This window comes from Panthera uncia, chromosome B4 (assembly GCF_023721935.1).
Source record: "Panthera uncia isolate 11264 chromosome B4, Puncia_PCG_1.0, whole genome shotgun sequence".
NCBI classification, from domain to species: Eukaryota; Metazoa; Chordata; class Mammalia; order Carnivora; family Felidae; genus Panthera; species Panthera uncia.
The window spans coordinates 34,485,604-34,511,477 of NC_064809.1; the positions used below are offsets into that span (position 1 = coordinate 34,485,604).

The window sequence follows — 25,874 nt, forward strand, 5'->3', positions numbered from 1 at the left end:
CTCTCTCATGACAACTCTCATCCATTGGAAATCATTGGGATCATGATTTGCTACCGCTGTATATGCTGCCTCCCTACTGGTGACAAACTATATCTTTCTGCTACAGGCAGAATAGGAAGCAGATTTCTTTTGGCACTTGCCAATGATGTAGATGCCTAGGCCTGCACTTTTTCTTTTGTTTTAAACCTTTTTGAAAAAAAAAAGTGAAATAAAGCATACATACAGAAAAGTGCAAAAAAGAAAGAGGTCACAGAGTGTAAATTTTTTTTGAGAGAGAGACAGAGAGAACATGTGAGCAGAGGAGGGGCAGACAGAGAGGGAGAGAGAGAATCTTAAGTAGGTTCCCAGTGTGGAGCCCACCACAGGCTTGATCTCATGGCCATAAGATCATGACCTGGGCCGAAACCAAGAGTCAGACATTTAGCTGACTGAGCCAGGCACACTTATAGTATAATTTATCACAAAATAAAACCATATAACTATCACTCAGGTCAAGATATAGAACATCATAAGCTCTACAGAAGACCCACTCATGCCCCCACCTGGTAGTACCCCCTCCTACATCTAGATAACCACTACATTATACTTCAGTGGCATGTTAAAATGTATTCTTTCTTACAAAAAAAATTATGAGTCTATCAATACATGTAGAAAACAATTTCATATAATTCAGCATTTATTCTCCAATCTTTTACATTCTTTTTCTGTATTTCCCATTATTTTGATTCTCTGTGCTTCATTCTCAATATTTCCCCCTGACCTATCAATAGTTCATTCTGTTTTCAGCTGTGCTACATATTTTGTAAATCCATTCACTGCATGTTTAATATTTGCTGTTGTATTCTCCATTTCTAAAACTTATATGTGGTTCTTTTTCATATCTTCTGGTTCTCTGGAAAATTATCAATCTTGTCTTCAATCTTTTTGAATATAGTAAATGCAGTTATTTTCATGTCTATATCTGATAATTCCAATATCTGGATCCTTTCTGGGCCCGGTTATATTGTCTGCAGTTTCTACTAATTTTCATTCCTGTTATCTTGTCTCCTTGTGTGCCTAGTTATTTTGTATTGTGGGTTAGACCTTATTTTTGCAAAATTGTTTTTCAAAATAATTTGAGAAACTTGATGATGTTATCTTTCTCCAGAGAGGATTCATATTTGTTTTTGTCAGGCATTTTTGTCAAGTTTCAGAAAAGAGATTTAGAGTATTTTGTTCAGCATTTCTAGTTGTCCTCAGCAGGACAGTTGATCCAAATTACCTCATGTGCCATTTCAGAAAGTAAAAGTGACCTGTACTTCTTAAGGAAGAAACTACCTAGGCAAGTCCTCTAATTATAATTTTCCCTACTACCACCATGCCAGATCCAGGTAATTGGGTCTTTGGATACATGGGCATATTAAAAAGGTTTGGAAAATCTCTGCTAATCAAATTCTTAGTGCCAGACCCTGGATAGAACTTTCTGGAGTGAGGTTTCTGTGGACTGACTGTATACAGAGTGAAATACCTGATAATAAGATTAAACAGGAGGGAGTGATGGTTAGGTTACAGTCACTACTGTTTCGTACTCCTTCTTTCAGAAATGTGTAAAAGGTGCAGAAATAAAGTATCTCCAGGATTTAGATGGCAAATGAGATCTACTCACTGTAGAGTTATCAAGTTGGATCAGTTACTAATTACTAATCATGATTATATCTCTTTCTCCAAGAAATACTATTATACCTAGGAAACTCACAGCTTTCTCTTCCCTAGCTGTTCTTGAGGTGAAGTTTAACAAAGAAACAAGCTTGTTTATTGATACCAACTTATGGTGACTCTGTACACTAGAATCAATCTTTCTATGAAACTCAAACAAAATGTTCTTAGGATTCTAGACTTACTTATTTCCCTTTCTGGCCCAAATAACTAATGAATCAATAGTGGCTTTGGCACTTATCAAATTTTCTATAGAGGGAAAAATTTGTAAGCATTATGCTTAGTGTTTTGTTCTGCTTTGTTTAAAGAGATTTCAGATTTACTGGAAAAAAATGCCAGGCTATTTTTTCTTCTGCCTCCAATAGCTGTGTGACCTTGGCAGTTATGTCACATTTTGGGTCTAGGTTTCAATATCATTAAAAGAAGGCATTGCATGAGAAGAAATTGAATGTAAAATTTGCTGGGTTATTTTCTAAATATCTTAAGAAAGATTTTAGTACCTTTTCTTCTTCCAACTACCACAGTGCCTTATATACAATAAATCCTCAACAAATGTGTGACAAATTAATATGTAACTTATATAATATACAATTATATATTACATAATAAATAATATCATATGGAATTTATGTAATGTTTGGGGAATAGTTTATATCTGCTAAAATATTAGTCACTGATTTTGAGATTTAAAAATCAAGTATACTTCCATTCCTAGCCATTTTAGAGAAACTAGTAGCAGATGAACCCTTCTACCATAAACATTAAAAAACTTGGCAAAAATATAAGAAGAAATTATTTTCAGAAAGTGTACATAAAGCAGCACAGGGCTATAATCCCTGAGAGAATTGAAACTCATGATGTAAACACCATAATTCTATGACTGGGAACAATTTTCTCATTGTAGCAGCAAGAGCTACAGTCTAAGCAGACAGACCACTGCAAACCAACTGATGTGAGAAGGTAGAGATCAGATCAGAATTTGGGCAGCTGTAGTAGCTGTGGGGTGACATCAGAGAGGAGGCAGATAGGTAGATAAGAGGCCCTAGACGTTTGTGTAGGAGTCCCCTGTGTATCCATGGCTTAAGGCTGGGTCATACAGCCTTAAAGTGTATAGGATGCCATTCTGGCCCTGAAGAAAACTGAACAAAGCTTCAGGAACCAATGAGATAATAGATAATATAAAATGGCTTAACATAAGTGTAACTGGAATCTCAGAAAGAGAAGATTAGTCAATATTTCATTAATACCCTGGGAAACTAATTGAGACAACAGAAGGGGCACACCTGGAGTAAGTAACTTACCCTACAGTGAGACCAGCTCCTGATAAAGCCTAAAAGGAAGCTTTGACAAGATCTGAAAGGCAAATGAAACTTGGAGGTTGAAAGGCTTTGGCTTTCAGTTTGCACCAACAAGCGAAAAGCCAAGCCTACAAAAGTTCACAGTGATCAGTCAGTAAATGAACTGCCTGCTGAACAATCAACATTGTTAGCAAGATGACATCAATACAGTTCTTTTCAGCATATTCATAATTCCAGTATTCAGAAAAAAATCACTAGCTATATAAAGAAATAAGAAACTGTGATACATAATCAAGAAAAACCATTCAACAGGAAACGTTTTTTTAAAGTTTTTTTTTTTTATTTTGAGAGAGAGACAGAGAGACAGAGAGAGACAGAGAGAGACAGAGAGAGATAGAATCCCAAGCAGGCCCTGTGCTGACAGCTTCAGGGCTCAATCTCATGAACCATGAGATTGTGACCTGAGCTGAAACCAAGAGTCTGACGCTTAACCGGCTCAGCCACCCAGGTACCCCTCAAAAGGAAACTTAAAATGAGATCTCTCAGATGTCTGACTTAGCAGACAGGGATTTTAAAACAGCTTGAAAAATGTTTAAAGAATTAAAGGAAAATATATTAAAAGAATTAAGAAATATATTGTCTTAAAAAGAGAACAGAGAGGGAATTTCACAGATAAACTGAAACCATAAAAAGAAATCAAATGGAGATCATATAAATGAAGAGTAACTGAAACGAAAAATTATTGAATACATTTAATGAATATAAAGACAGTAGAAGAAAAAGTGAGTGAAATGGCAGAATAATCAATAGAAAATTCAATCTGTGAAACAGAGAAAAAAAACTGAAGAGAACTGAACAAAGCTTCAGGGATGAATGAGATAATAGATAATATAAAATGGCCTAACATAAGTATAATTGCAATCCCAGAAAGAGAAGATATCTACCTATCTATAGATATATATATATATAAAGTTCAAATACATATATCTGTATCTATCTATATATACATATCTTTTCTTTCTTTATCTATCTATATATACATATCTTCTCTTTATATATATCTTTATATCTTTCTATTTATATATATATCTTTATATCTCTTTATATATATGTATGTATACATGTACATGTATACATATGTGTGTGTGTATGTATATATATATATATATTTGAAGGAATAATGGCCTTAAATTCCTCACACTTTAATAAAGCCTTCAAGTTATGAATAAATCTAAAAATCTCAGCAAACTCCATGCAGGAAAAATATAATGAAAACCACAACAAGGCACATTGTAGTCAATTATTAAAAACCAAAGTAGAAAATTTAGAAGCAGTCAAGGAAAAAAAGAAACATGCAAAGGGAGAACCATGATAAGAATATCAATGACTTCTCATCAGAGACAATGGAGGCCAGAGAAAATGGAACAATATCTTTGTAGTTATGAGCAAAAAAAGTGTCAAACGGGAATTCTATATGCAGCAAAAATATTCTTCAAAAAGGGGATGAAATAAGAACATGTTAATATAAACAAAAGCGGAGATAATTCTGTAGCAGAAGACCTGTGTTATATAAATCTTAGGGGATGTCCTTCAAGGTGGGGGAAATGATACCAGAAGGAAAACTTAGATCTATAGAAAGGAATAGAGAGCACTAGAAATGGTAAATAAGTGTGTGAATATAAAAGACTATGTTTATTTTTTCATAATTTACTTAAAAGACAACTGACTGTTTAAAGCAAAAAATATTAACACTGTAGGATGTGGTTTAAATATATGTATGAGTAAAAGATGTGTAACAATCACACAGGACAGGGGGTTACTGAATATAAATTATACTTCATTAAAGTTAACTTTGAAAAATAATGTTTATTTATTTTGAGAGAGAGAGAGAGAGAGAGAGAGAGAGAGACTAGGAGAAGGGCAGAGACAGAGGGAGACACAGAATTCCAAGCAGGCTCCAAGCTGCCAGTGTGGAGCCTGACATGGGGCTCGAACCCACACACCATGAGATCATGACCTGAGCTTAAGAGTGGAAACTTAACTGACTGAGTCACCCAGGTGCCCCATTAAAGCTAACTTTTAAAAATCAATTGTAGAAATTCCCCTTCCTTTAATGAGTCTAATGTGGAGCCTAAGGTAGGTAGAGAGTTGAACCCAGGAATACTAACAGCTAATATTTGTTGAATGCTTATGTGTTGAGCACAAGTATAAATGCTTTACAAGCATTTATATATTTAATCCTCACAATAACTCCGTGATATAAATGCAATTTGAACCCCTATTTTATAGATCAGGAAACTGAGGCAGATAGATAATAATTGGTGGCTCTGGGAATTTGAACCCAGGTAATAGGACTCCAGTGTCAATGTCCTCAACTACTAATTGTCATGAATCAGCAAGAGGGAACAAACCAAGAATAACAGGTACATGGGGTTCATGTCCTGTGTGTTGATCATTTCATGGGACACTGACTTCACTGTATCTTCATTTTCTCCCCCCTCATTTTTCTTTCTAGCACTTATAAAGCATGGGTCACTTGTAAGCCTAAGTGGCCTTTATTATTTTCATTATTTTAAATTAGGTTACAGTCACCTTGCTTCTGGCTGTTATTTCATGTTTGGGGATCTCCAGAAAAGGGCCAGGCACAAAAGAGAATCAATCATGGAACTTCCTGAATTTACGAAGCTCTCTTCTGTGAGTTACACCACCTGCCACAGTCCTAGGCACATTCTCAGTGCTTAATAAATATTATTGACTTACTATAGGACATATTCTCCCACCTCTGGCCTGATTGCTAATATATTGGGGGCTAAAAGAGTGAAGGGATTTGCCAAAGGTCATGCCCTGTCGATCACTACGTCTAGAACTAGTGATTAAAAAAAGAAATTCTTGGGTTATTGCTGTTCTATAGCATTGAAGCATAGGATGATACTGCTTAGAAGAATTTTAGGGTTAATACAGTTTAACCCTTTCATTTCCCAGATGAGGAAAGTGAAGATCAAATTTAAATAATATGATCACCTCACTGGCCAGACTTAGATCCCTGGTTTTTTCACTTGTAGACCCAGAGCGCCTCCCACTTTCTCACAAGTCTCTAGGCATCAATGATACTATCCCTCATCAGCCTCTGTAACCAAAGGGATTCATCAACCATCAAAACCTAAATAAACCAGCGCTTGGAACTATCAATTGTCCTCAATCTCACAAGCCATATGGAGCACCCTGATGGGAAAACTGTGCTCTCCTCCAAACAACAGAGACCTGAGTCCTACAGGGAATATTCCTGACTTGGAAAATCATCTGAACCCATCTCTGTTCATTACTCTGGGAGAAGCACTTGGGACTGTATTTGCTTATCTATAAATTAGGGATAATGTCCCTGCCTTCCTGGACCACTGGGCCGATTAATCAGCCAATACAGCTTGTAGAGTATGAAAGGCTTGCACTGATGCTGAATATTGCTTTTAGTTGGTGGTAACCCTAACATTTATCACCACTTACATTTTGTTCTTAAATCAAAAAGGGACATTTTCATCACTGGGGGAATGTCTGTGCACTTTAGTAAATATGAGAAGTTATTGTGTGGTGAGATGCATCATTCTTTGCCATTATTATTTTTTGAGCTGCTGTATGTAGAACACCAAATAATAGAGATTTCTCAGTGTAATCAGGTACTGTTATTGATTTTTCAATAACTTCTCAGTAAAACACCACAACAACAGGCACTGGAACTTTTGAAATATGCTCATTATTTAAATTAACTTGCTTTGCTGCATTTGGGTCATCTTCTTTTTCTCACTACCTGATGCCATGGCTCATCATAATCCATAACATCTCTCTTCAAGAGGTGGATTTAAAAAACTCATTGTTGCTAGAAGCTGGTAGGGGCTTTAGAGGTAAAACCTCATCCCTGTCCATGGAATACTCATCACTAATCTCACTTTGTAGATAGAGAAACTGAGGCAATGTGTGAAGGAACAGAGAGGTTGGCAGCAGAGCTGGGACTGTAATTGTGACTCTGACCTTCTAGTCTAGGGACCCCTTCAGAGGCATCTAAAGCAGAGGGGTCAAGAGTTCCCAAATCAGAGGAGGGGGGTGCAGTAGATTCATGCTAGGTGATGTGGAAGAGCGTGGGCATCAACTCCTAGCGGTCTTGAACATGAAAAGTTTTGTGGGACTGAGGCAGGATGTGTGGGACCGTATTCTAAATTCTCTTTTGTTTCTGGTAGGCAAGGCCTGCCAACACCAGGGAGCTGACTTCAGACCCCTCACAGCAAAGCAGGCTGGCCAACCTGTTTGGAATGTTAAGAGGCCATGCTGTCTGTAGCTGTCTTCCAGAGGGTCTGCTCCACCTTAATGAAGACATGCCAGCAGTTTGACTGGAAAGTGGAGGAGGCACTGACATCCCCTCAGGCTTCCTCTTGGGGTGGCTGTGAACACAGGTGTGCGAGGGAGCTCTGTAAACTCCAAAGACTATACAAACCAGAGGGTCCATCATGACTCCTGTTAGTCTTCTTACACATGGTATAGGAATTGAGTCCTATCTGCCTGCCACCAGGTAGCTGTGTGGCCTTGAGAAAGCCATTTAAAATGGCTGGCCGCAGTGTTCTCATCTGTAAAATGGAAACTTGGCTGGACCAGATAGCTAACGTCCTTTCCCACTCAGACATTCTGGTTCAGGAATGGCACCATGAGAGGAACACAGGGAACAAGGTTTCCTGTTTTAGTGTAAGAAAAAAACCAAAGAAACAGTGGCAGAGGAGGGACCTAGAAGATGCGGCAGAAAGGATTTCTGAAAGGGACAGGAGTGGGACTGGACAGCTCTGGTCCAACGAGAAGTAGAGAGAGGGATGGACTTAGGCGTGAGCCTCTGCACATGCTCCTGCCCTTGTATGAAGTACAAATGGTTTAAGTGGTTTAAGGTCCCCCATTTTGGTTTCAGGTTCCATGACATTTAAGATCACTTTAGGAAAAAAGAGACATAAAGACACAGAACAAATTAGAAAGTGAGGGGAAGAAGAGGGCCAAGTCCAAGGAAATGAAAGGGAAGAGAGAAGCAGGGTGTGGAGAGGCAAGAAGGCCTGCTACCAGCAAGGGCTACCAGCTGGTGCAGAGAGGAAGAAAATGGAAGAGGGAAAAAGATGCAGATGCCAGGCAGTTCAGGCCCTTCAAGTTACAGGTAGAACAGAAACCCAGACAGAACTGACCTGCCCAAGGTCCCCGAGCTAGGTGGGGTGAAGGCAGGGCTGGAATCTGAGTCTTCAGGCTTGAGCTCTCCCACATCACCTGCAACATGCTGGCACTTCATGGGATTGTCACATTAACCAGGAGAAAAGGAGGTCTGGGAAGATGATGACAAAGGAAAGAGCGGGGGGGGGGGGGTTGGGGAGAGAACAAGGTACATTTGAGCCTCTGCTCGGACTCACGGATCTTCTCTGGGACTCAGTTTTCAAAATCTGTAAATTTCAGAGGCTGACTTAATTTGAAAGTATCAGCTCTAGACAGACTTTCCTTCATCAAATCTGGGATTGTGAGGTGTTCTTAAATCCAGTGAGGGAGCTTTTGCTGGGACCATCTCTGGTACCTGAGCCCTCCTCCTCCCTAGCACAGTGCAGGTATCCCCCTGGGAACACTGTCCTGGGTGCTGTAACGGTGACTGCCAATCCACTGTGGCTCAACTTACCGAAGAACAAATTTCAGGCAGGATGGCATAACTGCTTTTGAACCATCAAAGTGTAAAAACACTCAGAAAAGTTGTTTTTAGCAGCTCTAATATGCCCCCAATGGGTCTGATTAACTGGCAGTGTTTGCTAATCAGTGTGGCCAATTTCACAGTTACTAATCCCCAGGAGGGGAGAACTCATTCTGGGGGAAAACTGCATTATAGAATGAGTGTGGTTCACCTGGGTTCTTGGGCACTCAGGTGAGTTTTTAACTTTTGCAGCAGGAAGTTTTAAGTCAAGAATCCACTCTATCAATAGCAATAAAAGCAGCATGTTAAGCGGGTTGGCTGCTCTGGTCTGATTCTGACCCTAGCTTTGCTACTGGCTAGCTGTGTCCAGGGTGGGTTAATGAAGCTCGTTGGAATCAAGATCTGCCATTCATCCTGATACTCTTTGAGGAGATTTTCAAGGCACTTTGCTGTGTCTCTGCAGTGCAGCCTTTTGAATGTTTCCAGTGGAGAGGAACGAGTAGAGTCTGTTTAGAAAACTGCCTTACTGGCCTGGCATCCAGGACTCAATGTAGTTTGCTCCTTGCTGACCTTCCTCACCTGGTTCTCACTACTTCCTCCTCTGTGGCTGCCTGGTCCACATGCATGCACCCATGTGCTGGCCTGCGTTGGTAACCCAAATGAAGTTTTCACCCCAAATGTCCTTTCATCTCCATCCCTATCTCTTCTACCAAAACCTTAAGGCTCATTTCGATTACTGTTTCCTTCATAAAACTTTTCGGGACTGCCACAGTCCCTGGAAAACTCACCCCTTGAATCTACTTCATTATCATACATAATGCCTCTCTGGTATTTTTTGGTCTCATGTTGCTATTTAACTCTTAAATATTCCTGGCCATTTATTTATTTATTTTTATTTAAAAATTTTAAAAAATGTTTATTTATTTTTGAGAGAGAGAGGGAGAGGGAGAGAGAGAGAACAGACTGTGAGCAGGGGAGGGGCAGAGAGAGGGAGACACAGAATCTGAAGCAGGCTCCAGGCTCTGATGAGCTGATGCAGGGCTTGAACTCACGGACAGTGAGATCATGGTCTGAGCCAAAGTCGGACACTTAACTGACTGAGCCACCCAGGCTCCCCTATTTATATATTTATTTTTAAATATTTACTTTTAAATATTTATTTTTTGAGAGAAACAGTATGAGCAGGGGAGCAGGGGAGGGGCAGGGGGGTGCAGAGGATCTGAATCTGGCTCTGTGCTGATAGCAGAGAGTCCGATGTGGGGCTTAAACTCACAAACTGCAAGATCATGGCCTGAGCTGAAGTCAGATGTTTAACCGACTAAGCCATCCAGGCACCCTAAAATATTCTTTAATGTTTAAAGTATATATGTTGTCTCGATAGTGATTTTGTCATGTTCTTCTATTTTATGTGCCTCATGTAATATAATGTGATGTGATATAATTTAATGCAACCACTACCATTTAACTGAGCACTTACTATAAGCAAGCACTGTTTAAGTGCTTTGTATGCATTAACTCATTTAGTTGTTCTAACAACATATGAAATAGGTTCTGCTATTATTTCCATTTTACAGATGAGGAAGCTAAGGCACAGAGAGGCTTAGTAACTTCCTTAAGGTTACAGAGTAAGTCAATGCAAAAGCCAGGCAGTCTGACTTATATTCAGAACCACTATGTCTTGTCTCTCCTGGTACCTTCGATATGGTATCCAATCAACAGATACTTGTTGGCTGATTGGTGTTGATTTGTTTTCTGGAAACAGTTCTAATGTGGGCAAGAAAAAAATAGGAAGAAAGGGTTTGACTCCTCTCCATACATGGTCCTTACTGTTCTTTCTCACTTCTCAATTAGGAAGCAAACCCTTGTTTAATACCCAATTGTTTTCTATTCCATGTGATTCCAGAAATGACACTTTTAACTGAGAAAGAGCTAATCTTACAAAAATTCATACCATAGGGAAAGCATGTCCCATAAAAAGTCTCTAAAGCATTCAAGTATCTTAACAGATGGGGATAGTATCCTCTTTATCTTTGTGTCTTTAGGGCCTTACTTAGTGCTTGGCTTACATAAAGTGCTCAATAAATGTTCATGGTGAATGGATACTGTTTTCCAAGGCTGGTCTTGCATGGAGGTCACTGTTCAATCCTCTCCATCGTCAAGTCCAGTTGGCTGCTGAGAGTTTTTGTCAAAGACCTCAAAAATCAAAAAAACACTTCCTCACCTCCATCTCTCTGTCTGCTCCCTTTATTCAATCTACTCCTGAAAGTTCTTCTCCAGCAGGGCATATGATATTACATGGAAAGGAGGAAATGACCACAGACAAATGCACTTTTATATACATTGCAAATATTTAATCATAACCCTCCATGTTATTGTTCACATTCATTGTATAACGTTTATTGTTCCACATGGCCTATCCTTTGGTACAATATGCATGCCTCACAGTAATCCTGCTGTGGGTAAGTGAGGCCTCACAAGTAGTGGCAAGTGATTTTCTTAATTGTGGAAGTCTTGATGAAGCAAAATGGACAAATCTTTTGATTACACAGAATTTCACTGAAAGAGTCAACTAATTTTTACATCCATAGTGAAGTCAACTCTGAAAACTTACAGCCTTACTGTGTATAACTCTAGGGCCACAGTCATTCTCCTTACTTTTAATAATTTTCTAGAATGCTCCTCCTTACTTACCCTTCAGGATCTACCTCAAATGCTACCTCCTCCAAGAAGTCTTCCTGATTCTTTATCCCCACTCCCAAAAGTATAGAACCCCCAAAGCATACATGTCACAGAATTGATCACATCTTAAGCGTTTTTTTTTTTTTTTCTGAGGCAGGGGGAGAGCACTCTCCAATTTTTGTTCCATACCATCATTTCTTTGAATATCTTTTATTCTACATTTCAGTCTCTTTGAAAACATACTTGGCATTGGAATCATTTCTGCATATGCTGTAATGGCTAGCAAAATCTTATATCAAGTGTGCACTCAGTAGGTTTTGTTGAACAAATTAATATGTGACTTGTAGCCTCACAATCATCTCTCTCATTCCATAATCTGTGATCTTAAGATTTCAGTGACATTTAATACACATATGGACATTTAAAAAATAATAATAACTTTTTGGACTTAGAGTTACATATTCCACAAATCATCCAACTTATCTGTTACAAGAAATAACACATTATCTACATATCACCTATGTGTATGTCCACATATCACACAGCTGTCATGAGGATAAAATAAGATAGAAGAACAAACACCCTTTGGAAATGCTAAATAAGGCTCACAAATGGGAGGCCTTTTAGCATTAGCATCATTTAAGGAGCCTGTTAGTTCTTAGTAACTGCTGTGTGTAGCACTGGCCGTGAGACACCTGCACAATGCCAGCCATTCATTCTACAAAGACTTATCTGGCACTGCAGATGCTGAGGATACAGCAGTGAATAAAACAAACAAAAGTTGTCCTCATGGAGGTTATATTCTCATGAGGCAAGGGGCAGTAAGTAAATAGTGTGACAGATGGTGACAAGTGATGTGGGAAAAATAAGGCAGGGAAGGGGCACAGGAAATGTAAGGTTGCTAACATGGGCGGGGACAGCAGGCCTCTCGGGTAAGATGACATTTCTGCAGAGACTGGAGGTGGTGAGCAGGCCAGACCAGCAGAGGGCTGGGTGAAGGGCATTCTGGACACAAGGAACATCAAACCCAAAGGCCCCATAATGGTAGTGGGTTTGGAATGTTGGAGGCATGGCAGGAGGTCACTGAGGCTGGCAAGGAGGGACAGAAGGGAAGGGTGCAGGGAGACGAGGTTAGAGGGGGAGAGGGGTGAGACCATGTAGGCCTCTGTGGGACTCTGACTCTCACTCAGTGAGTTAGGGGAGACTTGGAGGTTTCTGAGCAAAGTGGTGACATGTTTTGTTTTTTGGGGCTTTTTTGTTTTGTTGTTGTTGTTGTTTTTTTTTTTTACAAGGACTTGCATTTTAAGAAGACACTGTTGGCTACAGTGTTAAGACTAAGCTGTGGCAAAGGGCAGAGATGGAAACAGAGAATCCAGTTAGAAAGCTATTATAATAATCCAGTCAAGAGGTGTCAGTGGCTGGCATTGGAGGTGGTAAGAAACAGTGAGTTTCTTGAGGGGATGGCTGATAGGATTTCCTGAGGGACTGGATATAAAGGGTGAGAGGAAGAAATAAGTCCAAGATTTTTTGCCTGAGTAACTGGAAGGATGAGGTTGACATTTACCAAGACAGGAAAGACTTTGGGACGATTGGAAGTTCTGTTATGGATGTGGTAAGTTCAAGATGCTTAGACATCCAATTAAAAGAATGGAGTGGGCAGGTAGGTATATAAGTCTGCAGTTTAGAGGAGAAGTCTGAGCTGGTGATATACAGTTATTAGAAGACATATAAGTGATAGTTAATGCCATGAGGCTGGAAATGAAAACCTGGAACCAACTGTCCCTGAGATAGAGAAGAGGTCTGAGGATTAAGCCTGTAGCTCTCCAATGTTAAAAAGATGAGAAATCAGCAAGTCATTCTGATAAGGAAAATTAAATGAACTGAGAAAGAATGGTGTCCCAGTAGCCAAGTGATGACAAGGGATGATCAGCTGTATTCAATGCTGCAGCTAGGTCAAGTACAACGGCACCAGAGAACTGACCACGCTATTCAGTAATGTGGAAATTACTAGTGGTCTTGACAAGAGATGTTTTATTGCAGTAATGGAGGAGACAGCCTGGCTGGTGTGGATTTAAGAGAGATCAAGAAGACAAGAATTGGAATCAACAGACAGAGGCAACTCTTTGGAGAAGATCTGCTGAAGTGTAAAAGAAGACACCCAAAAGTTCTAAGAAATGAAAGAAGGAGGTATTTGTCTAGGTTTGTAGTGGTAGGAGATATTGCTGACATTTTCCTGGATGATATCAACCAAACTAGCATGGGCACTTATTCACCTTGGTCTACATATTTTATTATTTAAACGTCACTTAGATACTTTTCCAGTGAGAAAGGGTAACGGGCTGGATTAGCCCTTTCTTTAAGCTCCGAAAAGAGCTACTGTTTTTATTGGTGACCCGTGGAAAACAAGACACAGGTGTTAGCCCTATGCATAAGCCTGAAGCCACCTGCAAGCCTGCCCACAACTGCAAAACCATCTCAGTGTGATCATCTTTAATGACAAAGATAATCTTAATGGATTACATAGCAGGTAATATGAGGGCCTTATATTTGAGGTATCATATCATGTCCTCCTCTTCTTGATGACAGAATTCCAAGGAATTCCAAGGAATTTTCTGACCATCACAATACAGTTCTACCATGAATTAAATGCATATGGAGATGGGACACCTTCTTTAGGAAGCTTCTTCTATAATGGAATCCTAGCTACCATATCTAATCTAATTTTCCTTTTTAATGCACTGAAGTATGAGTGACTCAACCATATGCATCTCTAATTAAGAATTTCTGTACTGGAGTTATTATTGTAATTACTTCTGTTAATAACAGTCTCCTCAATTTCTTTGTGTTAGATTGTACTATTCATTCACAATTATTCACCCAAACTTCTCTATAGGTACAGTATACTTCTGTGTCACATTATCTTTGGGACAAAGATAGCACTGTGACTTGCTTTGGCCCGTGGAATGTGAGCAGCCATGATATAAGTCATATTTGAGCAAAAACCTAAAATATGCATGTGTGGTTTAGCTAATTGCCCCCTTTATGAGCATCTGCCCCCTCTGCCATGAGAAAAACATGGCCTACCTGCTGGATGCTTCTTCAACCTGTGCTCTGGAATGAAGTAGCATACAGAACCCGGTCAAGCCCAGAGCCTAGCTGAGCCCAGAAAAGCTGCAACTGATCAACACCCTCATGTAATATGACCAGGTATAAATGTTTCTGGTTTTAAGTCACGAGACTTTGGGATTGTTTGTTCCTACAGCAAAAGCTGACTGATATACTCTTATTAGACTGTCAAATTCCTAAGTGAAATAAACGTATTTATTCTTTATGATATGTCCTCATACTGAGAACAATGCTCTGAAATTGTGGGCTCCTAATAAGCACATACATAACAGGGTAAGATTTTTTATGTCCAAAGTTTGGAATCAGTTCATAATTCCTGTCACTGACACACTGACTGCACCATCATATTAATCTCCTTAAAATCATGTTCAGAATTATTCTCATCCTCCTTCTCATTCCTTGATTTTGATCTATTGAGTTATGCCTGATTGATCAAGAAAACCCAAAGAATTTAGGTTTCACAGAAAGGAAATTGGATCTTGGCCATCATATACAGTTGACCTTTGGATAACACAAGTTTGAACTGTGTGGGTCCACTTACACACAGACTGTTTCAATAAATATAGAACAGTCCTATAAATGTATTTTTTTCATATGATTTTTTTTAAATTTTGTATTTTAAAAAAAGGTGTTTTTTTTTAGAGAGAGAGAATGTGAGTAAGGGAGGGGACAGAAGGAGAGAGAGAGAATCTTTTTTTAAATTTTTTTATTTTTTAAAATTTACATCCAAATTAGTTAGCATATAGTGAAACAATGATTTCAGGAGTAGATTCCTTAATACCCCTTACCCATTTAGCCCACTCCCCTTCCCACAACCCCTCCAGCAACCCTCAGTTTGTTCTCCATATTTACAAGTCTCTTCTGTTTTGTCCCTCTCCCTGTTTTTATATTAGTTTTGTTTCCCTTCCCTTATGTTCATCTGTTTTGTCTCTTAAAGTCCTCATATGAGTGAAGTCATAAGATTTTTGTCTTTCTCTAATTTTGCTTAGCATAATACCCTTCAGTTCCATCCACGTAGTTGCAAATGGCAAGATTTCATTCTTTTTGATTGCTGAGTAATACTCCATTGTATATATATATACCACATCTTCTTTATTCATTCATCCATCAATGGACATTTGGGCTCTTTCCATACTTTGGCTATTGCTGATAGTGCTTCTGTAAACATGGGGCGCATGTGTCCCTTTGAAATAGCACACCTATATTCGTGGATAAATGCCTAGTAGTACAATTGCTGGGTTGTAGGGTAGTTCTATTTTTAGTTTTTTGAGGAACCTCCATACTGTTTTCCAGAGTGGCTGCATCAGTTTGCATTCCCACCAGCAGTGCAAAAGAGATCCTCTTTCTCCACATCCTCACCAACATCTGTTGTTGCCTGAGTTGTTAATGTTAGCCATTCGGACAGGTGTCAGGTGGTATCTCATTGTGGTTTTATTTGTATTTCCCTGATGATGAGTGATGTTGAGCATTTTTTCATGTGTCGGTTGGCCATCTGGATGTCTTCCTTGGAGAAGTGTTTATTCATGTCTTTTGCCCATTTCTTCACTGGATTATTTGTTTTTTGGGTGTTGAGTTTGATAAGTTCTTAATAGATTTTGGATACTAACCCTTTATCTGATATGTCATTTGCAAATATCTTCTCCCATTCTGTCGGTTGCCTTTTAGTTTTGCTGATTGTTTCCTTCACTGTGCAGAAGCTTTTATTTTGATGAGGTCCCAGTAGTTCACTTTTGCTTTTGTTTCCCTTGCCTCCAGAGATGTGTTGAGTAAGAAATTGCTGTGGCCAAGATCAAAGAGGTTTTTGCCTGCATTCTCCTTGACGATTTTGATGGCTTCCTGACTTACATTGAGGTCTTTTATCCATTTTGAGTTTATTTTTGTGTATGGTGTAAGAAACTGGTCCAGGTTCATTCTTCTGCGTGTCGCTATCCAGTTTTCCCAGCACAACTTGCTGAAGAGACTGTCTTTATTCCATTGGATATTCTTTCCTGCTTTGTCAAAGATTAGTTGGTCATATGTTTGTGGGTCCATTTCTGGGTTCTCTATTCTGTTCTATTGATCTGAGTGTCTGCTCTTGTGCCAGTACCATATTGTCTTGATGATTACACCTTTGTAATATAGCTTGAAGTCTGGGATTGTGATGCCTCCTGCTTTGGTTTTCTTTTTCAAGATCGCTTTGGATATTCAGGGTCTTTTCTGGTTCCATACAAATTTTAGGATTATTTCTTCTAGCTCTGTGAAGAATGCTGGTGTTACTTTGACAGGGATTGCATTGAACATGTAGATTGCTTTGGGTAGTATCGACATTTTAACAATATTTGTTCTGCCTCTCCAGGAGCATGGAATCTTTTTCCATTTTTTTGTGTCTCCTTCAATTTATTTCACAAGCTTTCTATAGTTTTCAGTGTATAGATTTTTCACCTCTTTGGTTAGATTTATTCCTAGGTATTTTATGGTTTTTTGTGCAACTGTAAATGGGATTGATTCCTTGATTTCTCTTTCTGTCACTTCATTGTTGGTGTATAGGAATGCAACCAATTTCTGTGCGTTGATTTTATATCCTGGAACTTTGCTGAATTCATGAATCAGTTCTAGCAGTTTTTTGGTGGAATCTTTTGAGTTTTCCATATAGAGTATCATGTCATCTGCAAAGAGTGAAAGTTTGACCTCCTCCTGGCCGATTTGGATGCCTTTTATTGCTTTGTGTTGTCTGATTGCAGAGGCTAAGACTTCCGATACTATGTTGAATAACAGTGGCGAGAGTGGACATCCCTGTCTTGTTCCTGACCTTAGGGGGAAAGCTCTCCGTTTTTCCCCATTGAGGATGATATTAGTGTTGGGTCGTTCATATATGGCTTTTATGATCTCGAGGTATGCTCCTTCTATCCCTACTTTCTTGAGGGTTTTTATCAAGAAAGGATGCTGTATTTTGTCAAATGCTTTCTCTGCATCTATTGAGAGGATCATATGGTTCTTGTCCTTTCTTTTATTGATGTGATAAATCACGTTAATTGTTTTTGCAGATATTGAACCAGCCCTGTATCCCAATCTCCACTTGGTCATGATGAATAATTTTTTTAATGTATTGTTGGATCCAGTTGGCTAATATCTTGTTGAGGATTTTTGCATCCATGTTCATCAGGGAAATTGGTCTATAGTTCTCCTTTTTAGTGGGGTCGTTGTCTGGTTTTGGAATCAAGGTAATGCTGGCTTCATAGAAAGAGTTTGGAAGTTTTCCGTCCATTTCTAATTTTTGGAACACTTTCAAGAGAATAGGTGTTAACTCTTCCTTAAATGTTTGGTAGAATTCCCCTGGAAAGCCATCTGGCCCTGGACTCTTATTTTTTGGCAGATTTTTGATTATTAATTCAATTTCCTTACTGGTTATGGGTCTGTTCAAATTTTCTATTTCTTCCTGTTTCAGTTTTGGTAGTGTATATGTTTCTAGGAATTTGTCCATTTCTTCCAGATTGCCCATATTATTGGCATGTAATTGCTCATAATATTCTCTTATTATTGTTTTTATTTCTGTTGTGTTGGTTGTGATCTCTCCCCTTACATTCTTGATTTTATTTATTTGGGTCCTTTCCTTTTTCTTTTTGATCAAACTGGCTAGTGGTTTATCAACTTTGTTAATTCTTTCGAAGAACCAGCTTCTGGTTTCATTGATCTGTTCTACTGTTTTTTTGGTTTCGATTGCATTAATTTCTGCTCTAATCTTTATTATTTCCTGTATTCTGCTGGTTTTGGGTTTTATTTGCTGTTCTTTTCCCAGATGTTTAAGGTGTAAGGTTAGGTTGTATATCTAAGATCTTTCTTCCTTCTTTAGGAAGGCCTGGATTGCTATATACTTTCCTCTTATGACCGCCTTTGTTGCATCCCAGAGGTTTTGGATTGTGGTGTTATCATTTTCATTGACTTCCAGATACTTTTTAATTTCCTCTTTAACTGCTTGGTTAGCCCATTCATTCTTTAGTAGGATGTTCTTCAGTCTCCAAGTATTTGTTACCTTTCTAAATTTTTTCTTGTGGTTGATTTCGAGTTTCATAGCGTTGTTGTCTGAAAATATGCACAGTATGATCTCGATTTTTTTGTACTTGCTGAGGGCTGGTTTGTGTCCCAGTATATTGTCTATTCTGGAGAATGTTCCATGTGTACTGGAGAAGAATGTATATTCTGCTGCTTTAGGATGAAATGTTCTGAATATATCTGTTAAGTCCATCTGGTCCAGTGTGTCATTCAAGGCCATTGTTTCCTTGTTGATTTTTTGATCAGATGATCTGTCCATTGCTGTGAGTGGGGTGTTGAAGTCTCCTACTATTATGGTATTTCTATTGAAGAGTTTCTTTATGTTTATGATTAATTGACTTATATATTAGGATGCTATCACATTTGGCAGACAAATGTTTACAATTGTTAGGTCTCGTTGGTCTATAGACCCCTTGATTATGATATAATGCCCTTCTGCATCTGTTGATACAGTCTTTATTTTAAAGTCTAGATTATCTGATATAAGTATGGCTACACCAGCTTTCTTTTGTTGACCATTACCATGATAGATGGTTCTCCACCCCCTTATTTTCAATCTGAAGGTGTCTTTAGGTCTAAAGTGGGTCCCTTGTAACCAGCATATAGATAGATGTTGTTTTCTTATCCATTCTGTTACTGTATGTCTTTTGATTGGAGCATTGAGTCCATTGACGTTTAGAGTGAGTATTGAAAGATATGAATTTATTGCCATCATGATGCTTGTAGAGTTGGAGTTTCTGGTGGTGTTCTCTGGTCCTTTCTAATCTTTTGTTGTTTTGGGTATTTATTTATTTATTTATTTATTTATATATTTTCATCTTTTCTCCCCTCAGAGAGTCGCCCTTAAAATTTCTTGCAGGGCTGGTTTAGTGGTCACAAACTCCTTTAATTTTTGTTTGTCTGGGAAACTTTTTACCTCTCCTTCTATTTTGAATGACAGCCTTGCTGGCTGCATATTTTTCTGATTCAGCATACTGTCACTCCTTTCTGGCCTGACAAGCTTCTGTGGATAGGTCTGCTGCAAACCTGATCTGTCTTCCCTTGTATGTGAGGGACCTTTTTTTCCCTTCCTGCTTTCATGATTCTAGAGAGAGTATCTTTTTTTTTTTAATTTTTTAATGTTTATTTATTTTTGACAGAGAGAGAGAGAGAGAGACAGAGCATGAGTGGGGGAGGGGAAGAGAGAGAGGGAGACACAGAATCCGAAGCCGGCTCCAGGCTCTGAGCTGTCAGCACAGAGCCCAACGCAGGGCTCGAGCTCACAGACTGCGAGATCATGACCTGAGCCAAAGTCGGACGCTCAACTGACTGAGCCACCCAGGCGCCCCTAGAGAGAGTATCTTAAGTAGGCTCCACGCTCAGTGAGGAATGCAACTCAGGGCTTGATCCCATGATTCTGGGATCATGACCTGAGCCAAAATCAAGAGTCAGATGCTCAACCAACTGAGCCACTCAGGTGCCCCTCCATATGATTTTTTTTTTAAAGTTTATTTATTTTTTGAGAGAGAAATACAGCATGAGTGGGGGAGGGGAAGAGAGAGAGGGAGAGAGACGATCTCAAGTAGGCTCCACAGTGTCAGTGCAGAGCCCAATGCAGGGCTCGAACCCATGAGCAATGAAATCATGACCTGAGCCGAAATCAAGAGTCAGACACTTAACTGACGAGCCACCCAGGTGCTCCCATATGATTTTCTTAATAACAGTTTCTTTTCCCTAGCTTATTTCATTGTATGAATACAGTTTATAATATATATAACATACAAAACATGTGTTAACTGTGTATGTTATCAAAAGACTTCCGGTCAACAGGTTATTAGCAGTGAAGTTTTGGGGGGAGTCAAAAGTTTTATGTGGATTTTCAACTGCACAAGGTAAATGTCAGCACACCTAACCTCCACATTGTTCAAGAGTCAACTGGATACTATTTCCATTCCTAGATACCCTATAATGGTTAAGTAGAAAGACTCTGCTCTAAATGTGCTTGTGTGGCTTAGCTCCATGTTCACTTTTGAATTTAAGACAGGCCACAAACTTTACTTAGGAGGTCCCACTGCAAAGAAAATAGTCTAACTCTTACCTTCAATTATCCAGTAAATTCCTCTACCTTGTACCGAGACCACTGTAGGCATTGTGCAGGAATCAGAGATAATATAAGGCAGAATTCTGGGCTTCCAGGGCTTAGAATGTAATTCAAGGGATCAAGTATATGTGTAAAAGTCTAAGACAATCAAGAGTTATATACTAGTTAATCCTTTACAAGAAGTTGTATGTATGGTGGGAAAGAGAGCTGGTTTGGAAATCAGGAGACCTGGTTCTAGTCCTGCTCTGTTGCTGGCTACTTAAGTTACTTTGGGAAGATCTTTTCACTCTTCTGTGCATGTACAGAAAGAATTGAACAGGTTACTATAAGGTCCTTCACACTTGTATGGTAAAGGTTGTGTTCAGAGGACCTCTTTGTTTTCCTGTCCCCTGCTCCCATCTCTAAGCTAGTCTGATTTCAGCCCAGTCCTAGGGACCTCCTTTACCTTGAGTTATGGGTCAGATGATGGAGCTGACTTGAGAGGGAAAAATCTCGGCACACAAGTCCACAATTGTGCTCAGATCCCACCAACTCATCAAGGAGGAGTGTAAAGAGGAGCTCTTGGAAAGCTCACTTAACCCCAAGGAACAACTTGGGCTGGGCTTTGCTGGAGCAAAGCTGGGTGCCCGAAGCTGCTGTGTTAGTTGCCTGGGGCTCATCCATGGTGGTATAGGCTTCTGGAGGAAGAGCTTGAAGAGGAGCTGTCCAGGTGACTGCTATCCAGATACACAATAGACAATATCTCTCTGAAGCCCTTTTGCTTGATTCAGAGAGCTAAACACCCTCCACCCTCTGGCAAAACCAGTTCTACAAAGACAGGTAGCCTGTCCATAAATAGGGCTTCTGAAACCAGAAATGTCCCATTTGACATGAAAGAAGGAAAGGGTTGAGAGAAATGGCAAACAGAACTTTTTTGGACATCCACTGATGCTTTTCAGATTGTTCTTTGGAAAAATACAGAAAGTAGAGATAATCTCATAGGCTAAAATACCTTGTGAGCCTTGGGGATTAGCCTTCTCTGCTCACCTGGCTCCTTTGCTGAAAATGTATTTTAATTCCCAGCCCAGGGCCTTGAGGGGATTGCTCAGATGGCCAAGGGATTGCTTTCTCTGTTGTAGGCTGTCTTCATTTGGCTGCGTGACTGCTGTAGATTTTTTCCAGGTGTTTAGAGGAGCTGGGACCACAGTGTGTCTTAATGGACTCATATCAGAGTTAGGTTCTTTAAAGCAAAGGAATTCATTTAAGAAAAGCCCTCTCCATTTATATGAAATCAGTTTTCTTTGCAAAGTGCTCCCGGCAATTCAGCAAAAGAAAGCAGAGGGTGGTGACAAGATAACACTGTAAACAAGAATAATGGCTTTACTTACTTGGGACTCCAGACACCAGCCGCAAAGGGCGCAGCACGCGGAATGCCCTCAGTGCCTTCACATCAAATCCAGCTCCTTTCCCTCCTAGAGCATTTGCCCCGTCGGCTTTGGTGGCTTGTTCTAAAATTGCACTAAAAAGCCTAGAAGAGAAGAAGGGGAGAAGGAGCTGTCAGACTCTGAATTCTCTGAAGGAAGCCTGGGACAGCAGAGTTCACAGGTGCCTCCAGCCTGGGAACCAGTGCCAAGGTGTGTGGGGGGAAGGGACTGTGACCATCATAAGATGGCATTCCCTCAGTGTGGGTATCACCCAAGGGACATATCCACTGTCTAGAAAGGTCTGAGAGGGGATAGGCAGGCCATTTGTAGTCATAAAGCTGTGCATGAACACAAATGGCTTTGTATAAGCTAGGTGGCCTGCATAGAAGTGTAAAGCCACTAAAGTTTACAGTAGTGCCTCTGTCCCTTTGTGGTGTCCTCTCCCCACTCCAGGATTCCTAAAGCCTGCCCTCACGTGGCCAGGAACCGCATCCTCTTTCCTCCCCACTTACTTTCTTACTCCTAACAATTCCCTTTTGATTTAAACTGGGCACAAACAAATGATAGCATAGAAATTGGTTTTGTGCTGCGGATATAAGGACGGGAAACTGACCACTGGCTTTAGTAACATGCAGACCACTTAGACTTTGAAACATCTGTTTGGTGGAGTGATGGGGACAATGCCTAATAGATATGGGTTCAAGAGAAGACAGCAAGAAAAGTTTGAGACAGCTCTAACACAACTATAATGCAAGCCACAAATTTGAGCCGTATATGTAATTGAAACTTTCTAGATTAGTGCTGAGTGGCCATGTGGCTGGTGGCTACAGTATAGACAACCCTTCTGACGAGCTTTGCTGTCAAAGGTGGAAGAAGAAAAAAGATGGTTACAGGAGAGGGTGTGGAATCAAGAGAGTTGTGTTTGCTTTAATTTTTTTTAAATGTTTATTTACTTTTGAGAGAAACAGAGAGAGAGAGAGACAGAGGCATGAGCAGAGGAGGGGCAGAGATGGAGACACAGAATCTGAAGCAGGCTCCAGGCTCCGAGCTGTCAGCACAGAGCCTGATGCGGGGCTGCAACTCACAAATCGTGAGATCATGACCTGAACCGAAGTCGGATGCTCAACCGACTGAGCCACCCAGGTGCCCCAAGTAGTGTTTGCTTTTAAATGGGAGATACAGCAGCATTTTTATATGTGATGGGAGTTATGTAACAGAGACAGGTGATCTGGCAATGCAGAAGTGAGGGAATAATTACTGGAAGGATTGATACCCTTCAGTAGGCAGGAAGGTATATCTTGTACCCTGAGGGGTATTGGCCCTAGATAGGAGAAGGGATGGTTTATCATGGTTCTAGTAGGAGGGCACATTATAGCGGTACAGATGTTATCCTGATTGCACCTGTTTTCTCAGGGAAACAGGGAGCAAGGTCATCAGCTGAAAATGCAAATGAGGAGTGGGTACTGGAAGTTTGAAGGATGAGGCAAAGGTATAAAAGAATCACCAAAGAAGCAAAGAGTGAATGAGGAAGGTACATGTAGTAGGATTGCCAGATATCATCAAGGACCTATTTGAAGTTGGTGGTCATGAATGTAAAGTGAAACCCATCAGCTCAGCTTTAAGTTTCTCTACCCCTTTCAATGGCATAGCTTCAGGTACCAGATGGATCTCCATCTAGTTGTATTTGACTGTGGTTGGTGTTTTTCCAAATGAGCAAGGTAGATGAATAGAAAAATGAGGAAGTTGACTGTTCATGGTAGTGAGAGATTATGATGGGCTGGGCATTTAAGCTGGTTAAAAGGAGGACTGGACACAATGGGTGGAGGAACAGAGAGAATGGGACAGGGTGAATGGATTGTCAGAGTCAAAGTGCAAGAGGGAATAAGCTGGAAATATGGGTGGTATTGTTTACAGAGTGGGATGTTTGGTTTGACATTATGGGGGAGGGCTCAGTTATTACTTATGGCAGGGATAGTGGCTATAACCATGGGAGTGTGCAGCTGGAGTCAGGATGGAGTCAGGGTCGCTGGGTGGGGAAGATATCAAGGAGCCAAGAAGCTACTGGAGGGGACAGTGGCAATACTAAGTTTGGAGAGAATGGGAATGAACCAAGAGCTCATGTCTTCAAGGAATAGAGTCCCATAGAGGCCTACAGAGGATCCCATAAGGAGAAGTAGGGGTAGAAGGGTCTGATCACACACATTAAAACTGGAAGTTGCTAGGGAAGGGGAGGGGTAGCCATCTGAAAGCAGAAATAAGAGAAACACAGGGCCCTTCTCCTGACCTCCGGGTTGTAGAATAAGGCATTTGGGAGAGAGTGGCAATCTCTTGAGAGAATGCAAGGGAGGCAGGACTCTTGGGGGGAGTCAGGGAGTTAAATGAGAGGCCAGAGACAAAGCTGAGGGTTTAGGGCAGCACTTGGGCCATCTGCTCTGTAAATGAAGTTTTGTTGGAGTTCAACTACACCCATCGTTTACATATTGCTGTTGTCTATTGCTATTTTCTCACTAAAGTTGAATAGTTGGGACAAAGAGTACGTGGTTTGCAAGCTGAAAATGAGCATGTTGCCCTTTATAGAAAATGTTTGCTGACACCTGAATGGGCGATGGCTTGTGGGGAGCAGAGGGCACAGTGGAAAGGTTTCAGCGAGGGTGAAGGGGTCAGAAGATGCAGAGAACCATGTGGGAATGGGAACCTGGAATCTTGGGCTTTTTGTGGTGACCAAGAAAATTAGGGGAAAGAAAAGACACACAGGGCAATTTCTGTCCTTTGTACTAGAGATGACCACCAATTCACTGTCAGTAGAGTGTGTGCTGAGTCATGGCCTGGGGTCAGGGGGAAGCCCAGGTATCAGACTGGGTCCCCACATCTGGCCTGAACTGAAGACCAGGGCAACTTTGTTCTTGAGGAATAGGCTTGAGCTCCTTAAATGACTCATGCCCCAGGGAACTAGATCTGAAAACAGGGGAGGCTGCAGCTAGGGGCCTAGCTTTGAAGAAACTCAAATCCAGGCAGGGCCCAGCAATTGAGGGAGTTGGTCTAGATTAAGGATTTCCAAACTGTGCTCCATGGATCCCCTGGGGAATATCTTGGACAGCAAGGCCAGAGAAAAGTGGCTGGAACAGAGTGGCTTTCATGGGCCTTTGAGTAAGGCTTTAACAATGGGTTCTGCAGCTAAAAAGTTTGACAACACTGACTAGACCACATCTAAAGTCTTTCTTGGTCCTGTGATTCTTTCAGCTCAGCTTGGCAATTTGATGGTGTCATATGTTAGCTGGTGACATCCTGAACCCCAGGCAGAGTTGCCAGGATGAGGGGAGCGGGCTTCTTTCTCTGCAGAGAAATGTTCTTTCCACTGAAGTCTAGATTACTGAAATCTTAGAAAATGGAGACTAGTTTGCAAGTTTGTCAAACAGCATTCTAAATCCAAACCAGATTTGGTTCCTAGTATTTCCTGGAAGAAAGCAATATGCTTATTAGAGTACAAGTTGTTCACAAAATATTATTCATTGGGGCGCCTGGGTGGCGCAGTCGGTTAAGCGTCCGACTTCAGCCAGGTCACGATCTCGCGGTCCGTGAGTTCGAGCCCCGCGTCAGGTTCTGGGCTGATGGCTCGGAGCCTGGAGCCTGTTTCCGATTCTGTGTCTCCCTCTCTCTCTGCCCCTCCCCCGTTCATGCTCTGTCTCTCTCTGTCCCAAAAATAAATAAAAAACGTTGAAAAAAAAATTAAAAAAAATATTATTCATTGAAGGGAACAGAGGTTAGACAACTTTTTTCTCTTTTCCCTGCCCCAACTTGATGCAGACACTTTATTAAGTGACTGATTTTAATTTTTAAGGGGTAGAAAATTCAGGAATGGGTCTAGGAGGTGT

At 40.4% G+C, this 25,874-nt stretch overlaps 1 protein-coding gene across 4 annotated transcripts in view; it reads right to left on the minus strand.

Moving 5' to 3' along the window:
- The window catches only part of CACNA1C (calcium voltage-gated channel subunit alpha1 C), a 658,891-nt gene that overhangs the window by 224,970 nt on the left and 408,047 nt on the right, over positions 1-25,874 (minus strand). For all 4 annotated transcript variants that reach the window (XM_049627025.1, XM_049627026.1, XM_049627022.1 and 1 more), the window contains exon 5: positions 21,967-22,106. In XM_049627025.1, coding sequence (XP_049482982.1) covers positions 21,967-22,106 — 140 coding nt within the window. The remainder of the gene's footprint in view (positions 1-21,966; positions 22,107-25,874) is intronic.